Here is a 19,900-nt window from a genome sequence, read left to right as displayed (position 1 = left end):
TTTTTGTTTTTTTTTTAAGACGGAGTCTTGCTCTGTTGCCCAGGCTGGAGCGCAGTGGTGCATCTCGGCTCACTGCAACCTCCACCTCCCGGGTTCAAGCAATTCTCCTGCCTCAGCCTCCCAAGTAGCTGGGATTACAGGCAGCACCACCACGTCCAGCTAATTTTATATTTTAGTAGAGACGAGGTTTCCCCATGTTGGCCAGGCTGGTCTCGAGCTCCTGACTTCAAGTGATCCACCCACCTCGGCCTCCCAAAGTGCTGGGATTACAGATGTGAGCCACCACGCCCAGCCTGATCCTTTTAAATAGTTTAAATGAGATTTTCTCATTCCTTAAAGGTTTGCTAAAACTAGTCTGTGACATCTCTAGGCCTGCTGTTTTTATAGGAGGATACTTTTGGGTACTAATACAAATTCTTCAGTGGTAAATGTTTAGGTTTTCTACCTTATTGAGTCAATTTTGGTAATTTATATTTTTATATAAAAGCATTAAGCACGTTGGTACAAAGTTGTTTTTGGTATTCTCTGAAGACTTCATCTCTGTTTGTAATTGTCCTCACCTTTACTGCTGCAATACTATTTGTATCTTTTCTTTCTTTCTTTTTTTTTTTTTTTTTGAGATGGAGTTGCATTCTTGTCGCCCAGACTGGAGTGCGACGGCGCGATCTCAGCTCACTGCAACCTCCGCCTCCCGGGTTCAAGTGATTCTCCTGCCTCAGCCTCCCGAGCAGCTGGGATTACAGGTGCCCGACTAATTCTGTTGTATTTTGAGTAGAGATGGGGTTTCACCATGCTGGCCAGGCTGGTCTCAAACTCTTGATCTCATATGGTCCACCTGCCTCAGCCTCCCAAAGTGCTGGGATTACAGGCGTGAGCCACTGTGCCCGGCCTGTTTGTATCTTTTCCTTGTTTTCCCTTATCAGTTTTAATGGAGGGTTTATCGATCTTACTAGTCTTTCCAAAGAGATACCTTTTGGGTTTTTTCTTTTACCATCTCTATCCTTTTTTATTTTTGCTTCCTACTTCACTAGTCTGTTCTCATCTTTTTTACTTTCTTCCTTCTATTTTCTTCAGAGTTTTCTACTACTCTTTTCCAACTTCCTGACCTCCATACTTACTCATTTAATCTTTTTTTAAAGTGCATTTAGAACTATACATCTCTCTCTAAATACCACTTTAACTGCAGCCCACACAATCTGATACATAGTCTTTTCACTGTCATGTAGTTCTAAATATTTTGTCAGTTCTTTTGTGATTTCTTCTTTAGTCCATTAGTTATTTTTTTAAAGCTTTTAGCTTTCCAAATATGAGATTTTTTTCCCCTCCAGTATTTTAATTGTTGATAATTTGTCTTATATTCAAGGAACATAATCTAAATGATATTATTTGAAATGTGTTGACTTTAATACATGGACTTTTTTTTCCTACTCTACATGAGCTTGAAAAACTGTATTTTTTCTTTTGTTAAGAGCAGGAATACATGTTAGCCAAGATCGAATTTGTTAACTGTATCGTTCAAGTCTTCCACAACCTCACAATTTTTTGCCTGCTCAATCCACTGGTTTCTCAGCAATGTCGTCAAAATCTCCCACTATACCTGAGTATCTGTCTACTTCTCCTTCTATTTCTCTCCGTTTTGCTTTTTAAAATTCAAGATCATGTTATTAAGTACAAGTTCATGACTGTTAGATATTCTGGGTGAACAGAGCATGTTCACAGAACATCTGGGTGATGAAGAACAGAACGTGCCCTCTTTATTAACACATAAGCCAAGGCCTCTGGGGGACCTGGGAAAACGACTCTTTCCCTGCCCAGTTTCTGAACAAATTCAAAAGCAAACAAACAACACAGTAAGGTGTTCAGAGTCAAAATCACTACCACGTGGGAGCACACAGCTTAGAGTGAAGATGAAACGGGTCTAACTAAATACCAGAATCAGTCCAACTTACCCACCCAGTCAAAGGCAGTGCTGGCCAGGGGCAAGCCCCCTCCCATGGGACTGCTCAGGTGAGACTTACTGCACAGGAGACCACCCTCAGGGCAGTCGGTCCAAGAGGAAAAGGGGGAAGGAACACAGTTACACATGTGAGTTCCTGCTCCCAAACACGCCCATCAAAGAGGGTGAAGACAGTCTGGGTGTTACATGAAAGTATTCCCTCTATGCCACAGGAAACATCAGGAGTGGGGAAGAAGTATTGCAGGTTACAAAGGAGTACATCATCCCTAGTCTTTCTGTCCTGAAAATCTATTTTGTCTGATATTACTATTGCTATGCCAACTTTCATGGTATTTTCAGTGTATCTTTTCCATCCCTTTATTTTAAATCTTTCCACACCATTTTCTTTAGGAATGTCTCTCTTTTTTTTTTTTTTTTTTTGAGACGGAGTCTCGCTCTGTCGCCCAGGCTGGAGTGCAGTGGTGCGATCTCGGCTCACTGCAAGCTCCACCTCCCAGGTTCACGCCATTCTCCTGCCTCAGCCCCCGAGTAGCTGGGACTACAGGCGCCGCCATCACGCCTGGCTCATTTTTTTTGTATTTTTTAGTAGAGACGGGGTTTCACAGTGTTAGCCAGGATGGTCTCAATCTCCTGACCTTGTGATCCGCCCACCTCGGCCTCCCAGAGTGCTGGGATTACAGGTGTGAGCCACCGTGCCCAGCCAGGTATGTCTCTTATAAGTAGAATACAGCTATATTTTTAATTCAATCTGATAGGCTGGTATTGTAATAGGCTAATTTAATCTATTTATACTTATTGCAATTACTATCATATCTGAAACTCTTTCTTTTTTTTTTTTTTTGAGATGGAGTCTTGCTCTGTCACCCAGGCTAGAATAGAGTGGCAAGATTTCGGCTCATAGAAACCTCCACCTCCCAGGTTCAAGCAATTCTCCTGCCTCAGCCTCCAGAGTAGCTGGGATTACAGGCACATGCCACCATGCCCAGCTAATTTTTTGTATTTGTAGTAGAAACCGAGTTTCGCCACGTTGGCCAGGCTAGTCTCAAACTCCTGTTCTCAGGTGATCTGCACACCTTGGCTTCCCAAAGTGCTGGGATTACAGGCGTGAGCCACCATGACTGGCCTGAAATTATTTCTAAACCATCATTTTATATTTTCTATTCCCTGTGTTTTCTTTCCTTTTTTCTCTTCCTTTCCTACCTACAATTGATTTTTTTTTTTTTTTTTTTGGCTTTCTTTTGTTAATCCTCTTTTATCTCCTACTAATTTGCTATAGACTATATTTCTGTATCTTCCAATACATCTATTTATATTTTTTTCATCAAACTCTAAGATTGTATTCTCTCTCCTGAGGGGCATAAATAAGAAACAACAGAGTATGCTTTTCCACTGAACATTTTTTCCTTCCCATTGTCCTTGCTACTTGTTTATAAATTTAGTTCAAACCTCCTTTTAAACATGCAAAAAAAAACCCACTTTTTACCGTCAGTAATTAAATTTATCAACATACTTTACCTATTTCTTGTCACTTTCTAATTAAATCTTTTCTGGTTTTTCTTTTCTTCTGACTGAAGTATATCCTTCAGTGATTCTTTCAGAAACAGCCCGAGTGGGACACTCCCTTCATTTTTTTATGTCTGAAAGCAGTTTTACTTTGTCTTTGGCTTTTCTAGGTATAGAATTTTAGGTTGAGGGTTATTTTCCTTCTTTCTTTTTTTAAACACTTGAAAGATATTGCCCCATTGTCTTTAACAACTATCATGGATAAGGAGAAATCTATTCTCAGCCTAGTTCTCATTAGATCATAGATTATCTTGCCTGTATCCTCAGACAGCTTTTAAAATTTTTTTAAATGTTTAAAATCTTTTATTTCTGATGTTTCCCTTCAACATGTCTGGAAGTATTGTTTTGTTTTTAAATCACTTTCAGCAGCATGGTGTGTGCCTTCTTCAATTCTGAAACATTCTCAGCTAATACTTTTTTGGGTATTTGTTCACTAGACTATTCTTTCCTTCTAGAATGTCTTTGAGACAAATGCTGGGGCCTCCCAGTCTATTATCCAGATATCTTCTTTTTCATATACTTCATCTCTCGATCTGTGCTGAGTTCTGCAGGAATTCCTTGGGTCTATCTTCCAATTCACAAATTCATTATTTAAACAGACTAGATTTTATCCCATGTGTTAAGTTTATTTCTACAATTATTTCTTGAGTTCCAACAATTTTACTGTCTTCCTTTTGTTTGTTGAGATGGAGTCTTGCTCTTGTCGCTGAGGCTGGAGTGCAGCGGTGTGATCTCGGCTCACTGCAACCTCCACCTCCCAGGTTGAAGTGATTCTCCTGCCTCAGCCTCCTGTGTAGCTGGGATTACAGGCACCCGCCACCACACCTGGCTAATTTTTATATATTTAGTAGAGACAGGCTTTCGCCATGCTGTCCAGCCTGGTCTCGAACTCCTGAACTCAGGTGATCCACCTGCCTTGGCCACCCAAAGTGCTGGGATTACAGGAGTGAGCCATCGCGCCCGGCCTGTTTTATAACCATGAGATCTTGATTCATTTCTCTGCATCACAATTTATGAACCATTTTGCAGATGCTATTCGTTCTTTATCGTATTAAGATCTTAAATATATTTAACTCATTTTGCAAGTGGACCATTATTTGAATTTCATCTGCAGTAAATTCATCTCCCACTTGTTGGTGTTTTTGAATGTCTTCCTGGGTTTTTCCCAGCTGTTTTGGAATTTTCCACCTCCTTTCCTGTACTCTCAGTGCAGACCACCTTCGTTCAGTCCCCATCATGGCTGGTGCTTAGCACAGCTCTAGGGGCCTTTGCATCAGGCAGTCTTGGTGGTCTGGATCATCACCTGTGATCATCACCTGGCTCATCACAGCAGCCTCCTGACTCACCTTCCTGCTTCTGGCCTTGCCTTTCCTCTATGCCATTCTTCTTATTCTAGCCAGAGTGGTCATTCTCTTTTATTTTCTTTTTTTGGGAGATGGAGTCTCACTCTGTTGCCCAGGCTGGAGTGCAGTGGCGCTATCTCAGCTCACTGCAACCTCCTCCTCCCGGGTTCAATCAATTCTCCTGCCTCAGCCTCCCGAGTAGCTGGGATTACAGGCACCTGCCACCATGCCTGGCTAATTTTTGTATTTTAGCAGAGACAGGGTTTCACCATGTTGGCCAGGCTGGTCTCGAACTCCTGACCTCATGATCCACCTGCCTCAGCCTCCCAAAGTGCTGGGATGACAGGCGTGAGCCACCGTGCCCGGCGCCAGGGTGATCATTCTACTGTGCAAATCTGATCCTGACCTTCTCCCTTCAGTACCTCTCCTGTGACTCTTAGGATAAAATCTGAGCTGCTAAACATCATCGGTATAGGATCTAGCCTTTTCTTACTTCTCTAGCATCATTTATCAACCCTACACACACTCAGACACACCCTCCACATTCCCTTCAGTTCTCCCTCACCACCTACGCCTCGCATCACTCTCACTAGCCTATAGTGATCCATGTCCCTAAGAAGAAGATGAGTAAGACCGAGAACAGAAACAAGAATCTCTAAAATGCAGTGCATTTAGACTGAATGCCTTCTATGGGCAAGTAACAAGAACTCATACCTCACAGTATCTCTACAACTAGACAAAGTCTGGCATATATGAAGCCTTGGATAAACAAACACTGAATGAATTTCCTAATATTAACCATCCTGCATTCGTAAAATAACTCTTTTTTAGCTATAGTAAATTATTCTTCATAGTCTACTTAGATTTGAGTTTCTGAGACTGATACTTTATTTAGAACATTGATTTCTATATTCATAAGGAATATTGGCCCCTACCTTTTTGTTTTAGTATCTCATTTGACTGATTTTTTCCGAAAAGATTTTTTTTTTTTTGAGAAGGAGTTTCACTCTTGTTGCCCAGGCTGGAGTGCAATGGCACGATCTTGGCACACTGCGATTACAGGTGTGCACCACAAAGCCCAGCTAATTTTTTTGTATTATTAGTGGAGACAGGGTTTCACCATGTTGGCCAGGCTGGTCGTGAACTCCTGACCTCAGGAGATCTGCTCACCTTGGCCTCCCAAAGTGCTGGGATTACAGGCGTGAGCCACCGCACCCAGTCCATAAAGATCTTTTAAGCATTATTAAATTAATTGGGAAGCTTTCCATATTTTTCTTTTTTTCTTTTCTCTTGAACAGTTTAAATAACATAAAATCTGTTCCTTTAAAGTTTAAAACACCTTCCTGCAAGGTCATCTAGATCTAGAAACATTTGAAGAGATAATTCTTTGAGAACTTTTTCAATTTCTTCCCGTTACTGGTTTGTTCAGGTTTCTTTTTTTACCTCATCTTAAGTTACGTCTGGCAAACTCTCCTAGAAAGGCATCTGTTTCAAATAAAATTTCAAATAAAATTAGAAACAGAAGCAATTTAATAGCATGAGTTGAACACAGCATCCATTAGTAATCATTTAATCTCCACATCTGTGGTCATGCATCTTTTTATGACTAATTTTGTATATTCTTTTTTTTTTTTTTTTTTGAGATGGAGTCTCACTCTGTCGCCCAGGCTGGAGTGCAGTGGCCGGATCTCAGCTCACTGCAAGCTCCGCCTCCCGGGTTTACGTCATTCTCCTGCCTCAGCCTCCCAAGTAGCTGGGACTACAAGTGCCCGCCACCTCGCCCGGCTAGTTTTTTGTGTTTTTTAGTAGAGACGGGGTTTCACCGTGTTAGCCAGGATGGTCTCCATCTCCTGACCTCGTGATCCGCCCGTCTCGGCCTCCCAAAGTGCTGGGATTACAGGCTTGAGCCACCGTGCCCGGTCTAATTTTGTATATTCTTATTTTCTCTTCTCATCTATATTCGACTAGCTAGCTACCTATCTTATTGCTTCTTCCAAAAGAAACCTAGGTGTATCAAGTCTCAAATTCTATTTATTTCTAGTTTATTTATTTCTACTTTAATCTTTGTGAATTCCTTCCTCTGGCTTTCTTTAGGTAACAGTATTGATAATAATAATAAGAGTAGCCACCATTACTGATCAGCTGCAATATGTCAGGTCCTCACTCACCAGGACATGTAAGCACTCAATAATTTCAAGGTACATGCTCCCATCATCATTTCACAGAGGAGGAAAATGAGACATGGAGAAGATGCTAACAATAATTAACAACTCATGAGTACCATTCTTATTTTATTTTACTGTGTTATTATTATTTTATTTTGTAAAGATGAGGTCCATTCTATTGTCTAGGCTGGTCTCGAACTCCTGGACTCAAGTGACCCTCCCGCCTCAGCCTCCCGAAATGCTTGGATTACAAGCCTGAGCCAACATGCCTGGTAGTTTTTTTCTTATTTAATAGGAAACCATTTAAGGTAATGAATTTTCTTCTAAGGATTGCTTTGAATACAACCCAAAGGTTTTATGTATAATCTTATAAATGTCATTACTTTATAAATATTCTGTAACTGCAGCTTCTATTCCCTTTGGCCTAAAAGCTACTTAAGAGGCCGGGCACAGTGGCTCACGCCTGTAATCCCAGCACTTTGGGAGGCTGAGGCGGGCGGATCACGAGGTCAGGAGATCCAGACCATCCTGGCTAAACACAGTGAAACCCCGTCTCTACTAAAAAAGACAAAAAAACTAGCCGGGCGAGGTGACGGGCGCCTGTAGTCCCAGCTGCTCGGGAGGCTGAGGCAGGAGAATGGCGGGAACCCGGGAGGCGGAGCTTGCAGTGAGCTGAGATCACACCCCTGCACTCCAGCCTGGGCGACAGAGCGAGACTCCGTCTCAAAAAAAAAAAAAAAAAAAAAAAAAGTATTGGTTCTGTTTACTTCTGAGTGGTTTAGTGGGTTGTTAAAATCATTATTTTGTTATTAATTGCTAGTTTTATCATCAAATTGAAGGTGAATACATCCAGCAGAGAGTTTGCTCTTTGAAATGTATTTAGGTTTACTCCATGGTTCAAAAGTTCCTAAATATAGCTGCTATCAATAATTACTTACAAGTAAGTTAGTTACATAGGTTGATTGATTGATTGATTTAATTTATTTATTTAAAAATAGGGTCTTGTTCTGTCACCCAGGCTGTAGTGCAGTGGCACAACCATGGCTCATTGTAGCCTCTACCTCCCAGGCTCAAGCAATCCTCCTGCCTCAGCCTCCTGAGTAGCTGGGACCACAGGTATGTGCCACTTCACCCAGCTAATTTTTTTTTTTTTTTAAGAGATGGGATCTCCCTATGTTGCCCAGGCTGGTCTTGAACTCCTGGGTTGAAGTGATCCTCCCACCTCAGCCTCCCAAAGTGCTAGGATTATAGGCATGAGCCAGTGTGCCTAGCCAAGATTTTTAAAAATAGAATCTTAAATAACAGCCCAATTTAAAAAGAAGCAAAGCTTATAAACAGACAGTTCACTGCAAATAAATAGAAGCGGTTCTTAAATATATGAAGAGATGTCCAACATGATTCATATTAAGATTATAAATTTAAGCAACACTAAATACTATTCTCAGCTATCAGATTGGCAAAAATCCAAGTGTTTGACAATACATGCTACTGAAGAGGCTTTGGAATAAAAAGCACTTTGATATGTTGCTGGTGAAAGTTCGAATTTATATAGCCCTACAAAGGGTAATTTAACATTATCTATCAAAATACAAATGCAGTTATGTTTTAACCTAGCTATCTCATCTGAGAAACCATCATAATCCATAAAAACTGACGTCTGCACAAGGTTATTCATTTAATCATTACCGTGTTAGCAAAATATTGGCAATGGTCATTAACAAGGGATGTATTATTATTTTTATTTTATTATTTTATTTTTTTGAGACAGTCTCGCTCTGTCGCCCAGGCTGGAGTGTAGTGGCGCCATCTCAGCTCACTCCAATCTCCATCTCCTGGGTTCAAGTGATTCTCCTGCCTCAGCCTCCCAAGTAGCTAGGGTTATAGCGACACATAACCATGCCCAGCTAATTTTTCAATTTTTAGTACAGATAGGGTTTTGCCATGTTAGCCAGGCTGCTCTTGAACTCCTGACCTCAGATGATCCATCTGCCTCGGCCTCCCAAAGTGCTGAGATTACTTACAGGTGTGAGCCACCATGCCTGGCCCAGGGGATGTATTAAATAAATTATTTCACATCCATGCAATGGAATAGTATGCAGCAGTAAAATACATTAAGACATTCTCTATATGCTAATATGGAAAAATCTCTAAGATATATTGTTAAGAGAAGCAAGTTACAGAATTCTATAGAATCCCATGGAAATAAGGAAAGAAATAAGAATATATATATTTAGGCCAGACGCAGTGACTCACGCCTGTAATCCCAGTACTTTGGGAGGCAGAGGTGCGCGGATCACCTGAGGTCAGGAGTTCCGGACAAGCCTGGCAAACACGGTGAAATCCCGTCTCTACTGAAAACACAAAAAAATTAGCCAGCTGTGGTGGCATGCACCTGTAGTCCCAGCTACTTGGGAGGTGGAGGCAGGACAATCGCTTGAACTGGGAGGCGGAGGTTGCAAAAAGTCAAGACTGCGCCACTGCACTCCATCCTGGGTAACAGAGAGAGACTCCATCTCAAAAATATATATATATATATATTTACATATCTTATTTATTTATTTCTTTATTTCTTTATTTAGTGTGTGTGTTTCAAATGGTTGGGTTGGAGCCTGGAAGTCTAGGTTTTGGTTTTTGTTTCTTGAGTTTGTTTGTTTTTGCTTTGTTTCATTTTGTTTTAAAGATCCAAAATGATTCTGATGTAGCAGGTCCACAGAAAACCACTGATCTACTATGCAGTCAATTTGTGTAAGCATTCCAAAGGCAATTGAAAAGAAGCAACATCTGTTAGAGGATCAAAGTCTGATAGTTAGATACAGAAACAGATATATATATATATATACACACACATATATATAGAAAAATATGTATATAATTAACATTAATAAGATGAATAAATATCATTTCTAACTCTAGTATTGATATGTCAAGTGATGTGTGTTAAAAATCTACCATTACAATTGTATTCTGTGAATTTTTCCATCATTACATACATAAGTACATATACATACACTATGTTATAATATATACTATTGACAATATAAAATATCTTCATTATTGATTTTACCTTTTATGAAAAGATGCATAATAGCCCTCTTTATCACACCGATTACTTTTCTTTTGCCTTGAATTCTACTTTTCTATATTAATATTGCCACTCCTGCTTTCTTTTTGTATTTGACTTTTCTAATTTTTTTCTTAACAATTTTCAAATATTCTCACTTTCTTTAATAAAATATAGATCAATATGTGTAGGTTTTTTGGAGAGATGGCCCAAATTGAGAATCTTTGTTGTTTAACAATGGAATTTAACTCATTTATATTTATTATCATTACATATGTACTCACACTTCTATCATATTTATTTATTATTCCTTTATTTTCTTTTTCTACATGTGTATTTTCTTTGTCTTCTTTTACTATTTGGAATGCTTCCATTCTACTAGTAACTTTATATCTATGAAATACTAAATTTTCATCAAAGTACATCCAGCAATTAATTTCCTTTCATTGACTTTGTCTGTTAATGGGTGAGTCATTTTGATTTTCAGATTTAAGTCTTCAATCAGCTTAACAACATCAATTATTCATGTGTAATTCCTACTCACTACCCTCCATATTCATCATAATCTCACTCATTATTTTAAAGTTGTTGTGTTTCCTTTGAATTATGTGAGAGTTTCTTAAACTTGTTCCCCATATTAATAACTGGATTTTCTACAAAGTAGATTCTGCTTTTTACTGCTTCATATACCATTTAAAATTCTTTTGACCATTTTAGTTTTCTTCTATCATCTCCTTACTTAACCAGCAATTGTTTTCTCCCATTCTGATGGCTCACTCTATCTTTCCTTTTTTAGTGTGTATTTTTTCTAGAGGTTTGTGGAAAATTCAAAGTTAATAAATATCTCAAATTTACCTGGCTTTCTGTAAAAGTAAATACTTTTCAAAACTCTGTTATTCTCTAACTAGTTTATGCTTTTTTAGATGCAGAATCTCTTCTTTTACAAACCCGTAAAATTTCTTCTTCTTTATATCCAAACGTGAAACAGAAGAAATCCACACAGGCTTGTTGTCTCCAAACTGTGGATTGATTCTTCTTAGCTACTCTCATGGCACACACAGGCTGTTAGAATACTTAGATCTTAGACTGGAGAGCTGCTTGTTATAAATTTGGTACATCAATTAAAAAATCCAGAAGTCTATGGGGAATGAGGAAGAAGTTTGGACAGTAGTCACTGCCAGCAGGGGAATTTCATTTCTGGATAATTTCTTCTTTGTGTCTGGCAAAGCTGCTAAACCGTGGAGCCAATTTTTTATGTCTGGTTTCCAATTTGGCCTGGCAATCACTCCAGGTACATGATGTGACTGCCCAACTTCTGAGCTGGTATACGGCTTCTCGTCACCACCCTACCCACTAGCTTTCTATCTAGGAGAGCCACATTTGAGCTTGCCCTTGGGCTTCCTGGGGCATTGATTTCAAATGCTGTTGACCCACAACATAATTCCATGTGGAAAGATCCCTGGCTGTTCTAGGGCTCACTCTCACTCCTAAAGAGGACAGGATTCTTCTAGAATCTCCCACTGCATATATTCCCATACAACACTGCTTTCCTCTTCTCTTTTTTTTTTTTTTTTTTTTTTTTTTTTTTTTTTTTTTTTTTTTGTTGTTGTTGTTGTTGTTGTTGTTGTTGAGACAGGGTCTCACTCTGTTGCCCAGGCTCGACTGGCATGATCCTGACCCACTGCAACCTCTGCCTCCCAGGCTCAGGTGATTTTCCAGCCTCAGCCTCCTGAGTAGCTGGGACTACAGGTGCGTGCTACCACCCCCGGCTAGTTTTGTTTTGTTTTTTTTTGTTTGTTTGTTTTGTATTTTAGTAGAGAGGGGTTTCACCGTCTTAGCCAGGATGGTCTCGATCTTGTGACCTCGTGATCTGCCCGCCTCGGCCTCCCAAAGTGCTGGGATGACAGGCGTGAGCCACCGTGCCTGGCCATGATACTGCTTTCTAAGGAAGGGAAACTGGGGTTCAACTCTCAATATTCACCTACTTTTAGTCCTAACTTTCCCATAGATTACAAAACAAAAAAGAAAAACCGTCAAAGTATGTGTTGTGTGCCTGGCATCTTTCTCCAGCTTCCAGCCCCAAAGTAGCATTTCTAGTCCCAATGTAGGATACGCTGTTAGAAAGAGGGGGGTAGATCTTTGTATTCCGCTGTCATCTTATTCAAAAATCCTACCCAATCTTGGTCTGAATTGTATTAAGGTAGCAATTTTCCTCACGGAGGTTCACCTAGCTGGAAATCCTATTTGCAGATGGAGATCCAGGTATTAACCCCGCAGAAAATTGGCTCTTCTTATTTAATTGACTCTTCCATGCCTTACAAATATGATTTCCAGCCAAGCGAACCTCTGTAGAGAAAATTGCTTCCTTTCTTGATAAGAAACAAACTAAGATTGGACGGATGGGTGCTGACAGCATTCTCAAACCACGGCCCCCCGCCTTTCCCAAAGTGGGGTTGTATGTCCTTATTCCCTCCCATATTTATCTCAAAATTTCGGCAGGAAAAAAAATCTGATTGCTCTTTTCCAAATACCTTTATGAATTTTCAATTAGACTCCACAAATAAGGATTGAGAGCTTGACAGGTTCACAGTACTCTGCTGAGCACCACCCCACCAGGGACAGAGATAAATAAGACACAGACTCCTTTGTGCTCCCCATAGCAACCTGTGCATACTGCTAAAATCATACCCATGACACACATTACATTCGTGAAACCATACGCCTTTCAGAGAACAGGCACCAAGTCTCAGCCATCGTGGTATCTCTAACACCTATCACAGTTCCTGGCACAGAGGAGGTTTTACAAAACATGTTAGCTAAGCCAAACAGAAACCAGTTCCAGTTCCTGCCCTTGAGAAGGTCACAATCCAGAGAGAGGTGCCCTGGCTTCTGCCGTAAATCAGCGTTCCTGTTGTGAACATCCCTGCGTCTCAGGCAACCCAGCCCATACAACAAACACTATCTTTCGTGGCGAGACGTATACCGCAGGCAGCGTTCTGGCGAACCCTCTCCCAGGACTCAGAGCTGCGTCTCACCAGGATGAGTCACACTGAACCATCCCTACTTTTCTTCCCCTCTTCCTCTGAGCCATGGACTTATAAGAAAGAGGGGCAGGGAGGGGTATAGTCCGGGTGACCCTGGAGACCTGGATGCCCCTCTGTCAGTTGGTGGAGCATGTGGGTCTCCCTGCTAGGCAACTTCAGACATAGCCCCAGGATTCCAGCAGGCCTGTCCCTGCCAGCGCACCTAGACCAGACTGGTCAGTCTGGTATTTCTGAGTCCCATCCCAGCCCCCACACCACCCTGCCTGGAAGAGGAGTGGCCTCAAGCAGCACAACAGCCCTACCTGAGGATGATCCGGAGGTACTCGATCCCCTCTGCTTCCTCGCACTTGACGGACAGGATCAAGTTCCCCAGGCTGCTGCCAGTACAGTAGAAGTTTAGATGATCCTAAAAAGAGAAACCGGGTGTGAGCAGGAAGGAAGAAGAAACCTTCCAAATATGCTCCCCCCAAACCACCTCCTTCACCAGGAGCGCGAAGCCCCACAGCAACAAGAAAGAGAAGGATGCTATTGACGACAATGACGACATTAACAGGTACCGCCGGCTGAATCCTCAGGAGGCGCCAGGCACCGTGCTAGGGGCTGAATACCCCCTGTCTCCTTCACTCCTGCCCACAACTTTATTCGGGAGAGAACATCATCCCTGTTTCACAGATGGGAAAACCAATGGTCTGGGAGGTTAAATCACTGCCCAGGGTCACACGACGAGTAAGGGACAGATCCGGGCCTCAAACGCACATCTGCCTTGACTCTGAAGGGCAAGTTCTTGACCACAAGACACTGAGTCCACGTTCTCATTCCCAGGGGGGCGGCCCTCACCAGTTCAGACTATTTGGGGCAAGACAGCAAGGAGGAACCCTGGTACCTCCAGCCAGGGGAGCTGGGAGGTGTCCTGGGCCAGTGGGTCACTCCCTGGTTAGGGGAACACAAGCGAAAAATACAGCTCCCCAGACCTGCTGGGGCCCTGGAATCTGCATGCTAACAAGACCCAGGGGCTCTGATGCAGCCTCCCCTCATGTAAGACTCTGCAAACCGGCCTCAGGCTAACAGATTTCCAGAATCTGCCCTCAGTACATCAAGAACCCGGTAAGTCCGAAGGGCAGAGTATATTTTTTTAAATGTAATTTTGTCACTTTTAAGCTATCAGAGGCTCACAGACACTATGCAGTACAAGTACTCAGAAGACCTGACTAAATAAGGACGGAGAGATTTGCGTGATTTAGATGGAAACAGACTTCTGAGGTGTGAGAACATATTTTTCCTTGAACAGTCAAAACTCCACCAACCGTCCTTTACCCCAAACACTACCCATTCCATCGCCTCCTGAAACATTTGCAGGGGGTGATCCCCACAAGGACTCATGGCACTGAGCCTCCCTGACTGTTGCATGGCTCCCCTGCCCCATGTCCCCTATCCCAGGACAGAGCCAGTCAGACCTCTCCAACTAAGACGGCAGCAGGCAGCAATGAAAGGACAGACTGGGAAGGAGGTAAGAGGCAAAGGAAAAGGGGGGCACTGGATAGAGGACCGTGGGCCACTGTGCCCTCCCCACCCCCCGGCAGCTCCTCTCTCCCAGGGTCCCCAGCCTCTGCCCCCAACCCCAGCAACTCCTCTCCCCCAGCCTCACCTTCCCTAGGAAGTGCCTCCGGTAGGCTCTGGCTTCGCCCTTGCACTCGAGCTTGTAGCCGAATGTGTTGGGGCTGAGGTTGTCCTCTTCCTCGTCCTCACAGATGCTGCTCCCCAGCGATGTTGGGGTGCCCACGTTCTCCGGGTCCTCGATCCAATAGCCCCCAAACTGTGGCAGGATGACCTGAGGGTATGGGCCTCCCTTCTCCACAACCTGAAGGTAGAGGGAGGGTCCTGCGCTGCAGCTGGCCCTGGGACCGCAGGGGAGGGAGGGGGCCAGTGGCGGTGTCCCCTCTTTACTGCTCCCAGGAGTGGGGCCTGGTACCCACTGGTACTTGAGGCCAAAGGCAGTGACATGAACCCCTCCTCCAAGGCCCACATTTCATTCGCCAACCCTGTAGCCCCAGGGCTGCAAGGCCTAAATGAGCACCCCCAACTTAACACATGGAAAAGCTGAGGATACAAAGGCAAAGACAGGAAGAGAGGTCCCAGGCCCAAGGTTCTCTCCCATGGGGGGCTGGGCACAGCCCATCACCATCATTTCTCCAGGGAAGGGACCCAGAGCAGGCTGCAGAGCGGGTGGGAGGGAGGGGATGGCGCCTACCTCGTCGATGCTGGGGTACGGGATATAGTCATCCTGCAAGACAAACCAGACGGTGCCACCGTTAGTCCCGGCAGCGTCCATAAAGTCTGACCACTGTTTCCAGGTCTTACAAGGGGGATACACTGGGGCTTTGAGGGAGGAACATTCGATGGAAGAGCAGCTCAGAATCAGCTCTGGGATCTGACATCCCCCCTGTTCTTCTCCAAACTGACAGAACAGGAACATAAACCCTGCCAGCTGACGATGCAGTATCCGAAGGCGCTGAACTTCTCACCCCGCATAATACCAGCTTCTCATCCTAGAACGCTCATTTCGGAAAACGACCCCTAGTCTCCCCCAGCACCTCTTTCCAGGCAGGGGGACTGGCCTCCAAGTGAGAAGCGGCACCCCTGGGCTGGGAAACAGAACCTGAAGCTGAGAGCTGACTGCCCACTGGAACCCGGGGCAGAGCCTGACACCCTTACACACTGCACAGGGCGGGGAAGAGCCGGGCCAAACAGCCAAGCCTGAGGTCCCACCGCGGCCTCCACCCCCAGCCTGCTCTGAAGGTGCCCTGAGGCCTCAAGCCAGGACCCCTCTGCTGCCCACCGTGCACTGGTCTAACAAGGCAGTCATGAAGCGGCCGTGGCGTGAGTCAGAGTTAGACAAGTGTGAGACAGAAGACCCCAGCACCCTGGCAGCTCCTCCGGCCTTCCTCTCACCCTGGCCCCTCACCAGGGCCATCGGGCCACCCCCTCCCCCACCCAGCCCACCTTGTTCTTCTGGGGTCCCGGCTTCTGCTCTTCAAGCTTGATCCCCTATAGAAACAAGGAAAACAGGATCCACAGAAAAGCAAAGGTCAGAAGAAAGGGCCAGATAAAGAGCACCTGGCCTCACAGGGGGTTAGTAACAAGAGCAGCAGCCACAGCTGGCCCAGGCTGGGCCTGCACACATCACACCTGGCCACGGGCGGGCCTCCCAGCACCCTCAGGCGAGGCAGCAGCACCGCTGGGCTAACAGCACAGACTTGAGACAGATCACCACGGTTCAAATCCCAGCACTGCCACCTATCAGCCTGATGACCTTGGCAAGTCACAGAAACCTCTCTGTGACTCAGTGTTCTCATCTGTGAAATGGGAACGATGATGGTATCGACTATGCCACCATAGTTAAAGATGAACAATGGGTTGAGCACTTGGAACACTGACTGGTACATAATAAATGTTGTGGGTCATTATGAAGGAGGCGGTATTATCATTCAAAGCTTAAATATCTGTCTTGTCGGGCGCAGTGGTTCATGCCTGTAATCTCAGCACTTTGGGAGGCCAAGGCAGGCAGATCACCTGAGATCAGGAGTTCAAGACCAGCCTGACCAACATGGAGAAACCCCGACTCTACTAAAAATACAAAATTAGCCAGGCGTGGTGGCGCATGCCTGTAATCTCAGCTACTCAGGAGGCTGAGGCAGGAGAATTGCTTGAACCCGGGAGGCAGAGGTTGCAGTGAGACAAGATCGCACCATTGCACTTCAGCCTGGGCAACAAGAGCAAAACTCCATCTCAAATTAATATATATATATATGTCTTAGGATCACAGAACCAGTAAGGGAAGGGAAACATGGGAAGTCATACCTGCTGGTGTCAGAGCCAGCGCTCTAGACCCCATGCCAACAGACCTTCAGGGGACAGGCGGGAGGCCTGGTGCTGGCCCTCACTCTGCTGCAAGCTTATATTTGTGACCCTTGACAAAGCATAGCCTCTTGGAGCCCCCAGTGTCATCTGTAAAATGAGGATTAGACACTCACCTTTCATCCCACTAATGCAAGGATGATTGCAAGGATCAGATATGATGCCTGGGACTCGACTAAGGGAATTTATCTACAGGTATCTGAAGAATTCACTTCTGGGGAGCAGTGTGCTATCCAACAGTTCTTTTTGTTTGTTTTTGAGACAGAGTCTCTCTCTGTCACCCAGGCTGGAGGGCAGTGGTACGATCTCAGCTCACAGAAAACCTCCACCTCCCAGGTTCAAGCAATTCTCCTGCCTCAGCCTTCCAAGTAGCTGGGATTACAGGCATGCGCCACCACGCCCAGCTAATTTTTGTATTTTAGTAGAGATGGGGTTTCACCATGTTGGCCAGGCTGGTCTCGAACTCCTGACCCTCAGGTGATCCACCCACCTTGGCTTCCCCAAAGTGGCTGGGAATATACAGATTGAACCACTGCACCCATCCCCCTCTCCTTTTTTTTTTTTTTTTTTTTTTTTTGAGATGTAGTTGGAGTTTCACTCTTGTTGCCCAGGCCGGAGTGCAGCGGTGGGATCTCGGTTCACTGCAACCTCCACCTCCTGGGTTCAAGTGATTCTCCTGCGTCAGTCTCCCAAGTAGCTGGGATTACAGGCATGTGCCACCATGCCCAGCTAATTTTTTGCATTTTTAGTAGAGACGGGGTTTCTCCATTGTGGCCAGGCTCGTCTTGAACTCCCAACCTCAGGTGATCCACCCGCCTTGGCCTCTCAAAGTGCTGGGATTACAGGCGTGAGTCACTGCACCTGGTCCCAGTCCCGGTTCTATCATCGAGTTCTGACTTAACTGTGTTGTGCAGGAGGGGAACACGTGGTGATTCCAAGACTGTCTGAGAAAATCGGGTGACAGTACGAGGCGGTACACAAACTAGAAGAAACAGTTCCCCTCTGAAGCAGGAGTGCCTGATCACAACACTAACGCACAGGGATTTTAACCTTCTCAAGCCAGCTCTCTCTGTGGTCTCCTTTGAAACTCACGGCACCTTTCCACCAGCAAGGACACCGGGGCCCCAGAAGGAGGCTGCTTGCCTAAGGTCACACAGCCAGTGAGTGGCAGGGCCTAGATTTGAAGCCGGGTCACCGGCTCACCAAGTGCATGAGGTACCCCACACTCTGTGGACAGCAGGGCTCCTGTTAACTGGGTAGATTGAGACGCTGCCTCTCCGGACTTCCCTGGGCTGAGTCACCTCGCAGCATTGTTCAGGAGGGCGTGGGACGGCCTTTCCCACTGGACAGGCGCTCCTCTCACACACACAGAGAAAGCCACCTGGGTGGCCCTACAGACCCTGTCCCAGTTGGCACACTGGGTGGATGGCGGGTGGGGGCAGTGAGGGCAGAAGTCTGTTCTGTTTGGCCTGCATTAGTCATCCCTGTCTGGGAACAGCCCCGAGGCAGGAGAGCAAACCTCCTCCTGTCCCCTCTGCCACACCACTCCCTCCCCTAATAACCTACCGCAGAGCCACTGTCCAGCACTGGGCCCTCTCTCCTCCATGTGCTGCCTTTGCTAGAGGTACTGTCTTTTTTTTTTTCTGAGACAGAGTCTCGCTCTGTCATCCAGGCTGAATGCAGAGGCGCAATCTCCCCTCACTGCAACCTCCGCCTCCCGGGTTCAAGAAATTCTCCTGCCTCAGCCTCCCGAATAGCTGGGACTACAGGTGTATGCCACCATGCCCGGCCACAATAGGTATTATCTTTATGTCCCCTTCTCCCCTCAATGAAGAAATGAAGGCTCACAGAGGGAAACCGACTTGACCGAGGATACTCAGCTAGAAGGTGTCAGGGTTAGAACCTGAACCCAGAACTGAAGGAGTCCAAAGTTTCTGCTTTCTCGCAATTCCTAGACTCTTGGGCTAGGAATCGGGAATCCTGGGTTCCAGCTTCAGCTCTTCACAACTAGCAAAGTGACCCGGGCACTTCACTGCTCCGAGGTTCAGTTTCCACAAATGCAAGATGAAGAGAGATGGAGCCCAGGCTCAAGGCCCACGCGGGCACTCCATGGCCATCAGCGCCCCATACGTGAGCTTCTTACTAACAGTGAATCCTCTGAGGCTGGGCCCAGGGGGCACAGGGTACAGACTTAAACACCCAGAAATGTGGCTTCAACAGTCTCAACTGAAATGGAACAGACACCCCGCCCATGGGGATCAGCCACTGCAGAGACAGAGGGAGGAAGAAACAAGACCCCTACCCTAGAAAGCGCCCAGTCTAGATGAAAAGACAAGCCTGGCAGCCTCTACACCACAGGACACTCTGAGGCTGGTTAACTGGGGCTGAATGCTGTGCTCAGAGAGACCCTGTGTGGGGGAAAGTTGTGGGAAGGGGAGTCCAGCTGGGGGAGAAGGCAGAGAGGATCTGAGGAGCCACCGGAGAGAAAGCTGGGTGGGCTGTGAACCCCCTGCCAGCTTCCCAGAGTGCCAGGATCCCACTGACTAGAGGTGAAAATCCCAGCTTCGCTCCAAGCAATTGGGCACTTAATTATCTACCATCCCCCACCCCTCATCACTCAGGCGCGTGCCAGCCTTGCGTCCGCAAGCTCGTAAGTTCCCTAAATGCATAGAAGATGAGCCTGTCGTGTACACGCGGCTGGGCGTAGAGGACGATTTTAATAACTTGCTCTCGGTGACACGGCCACTAACAATACTTTCCCTTCAAACAGCGTCTCCCCTCCCTCCCCTCCCATCCCACCCTCTCCACCCTCAGGGAGACCTGGCTGCTTCCCAGCATCTCAGGACTGCCGT

General features: G+C 45.3%; 1 protein-coding gene and 1 long non-coding RNA gene across 6 annotated transcripts in view; one reads left to right on the top strand and one right to left on the bottom strand.

Moving 5' to 3' along the window:
- Nucleotides 1–19,900, bottom strand: part of RAP1GAP2 (RAP1 GTPase activating protein 2) — a 271,104-nt gene that overhangs the window by 59,932 nt on the left and 191,272 nt on the right. For 4 of the 5 annotated variants that reach the window (XM_017867164.1, XM_017867151.1, XM_017867163.1 and 1 more), the window contains 4 exons: nt 16,134–16,178; nt 15,382–15,414; nt 14,779–14,991; nt 13,436–13,539 (listed from right to left, as the gene is read on the bottom strand). In XM_017867164.1, the coding sequence (XP_017722653.1) occupies nt 13,436–13,539; nt 14,779–14,991; nt 15,382–15,414; nt 16,134–16,178 (395 nt within the window). The remainder of the gene's footprint in view (nt 1–13,435; nt 13,540–14,778; nt 14,992–15,381; nt 15,415–16,133; nt 16,179–19,900) is intronic. The other variant, XM_017867158.1, reaches the window with a different exon arrangement.
- Nucleotides 13,206–16,598, top strand: LOC108526432 (uncharacterized). Its single transcript, XR_001884527.1, has 3 exons — nt 13,206–14,640; nt 14,882–14,967; nt 15,596–16,598. It is a non-coding gene; the product is annotated as an uncharacterized LOC108526432 (long non-coding RNA).

The sequence above is a fragment of the Rhinopithecus bieti genome, unplaced genomic scaffold, assembly GCF_001698545.2.
Source record: "Rhinopithecus bieti isolate Rb0 unplaced genomic scaffold, ASM169854v2 scaffold_22, whole genome shotgun sequence".
In the NCBI taxonomy this organism is placed as follows: domain Eukaryota; kingdom Metazoa; phylum Chordata; class Mammalia; order Primates; family Cercopithecidae; genus Rhinopithecus; species Rhinopithecus bieti.
This window is presented reverse-complemented; position numbering and strand designations above follow the sequence as displayed.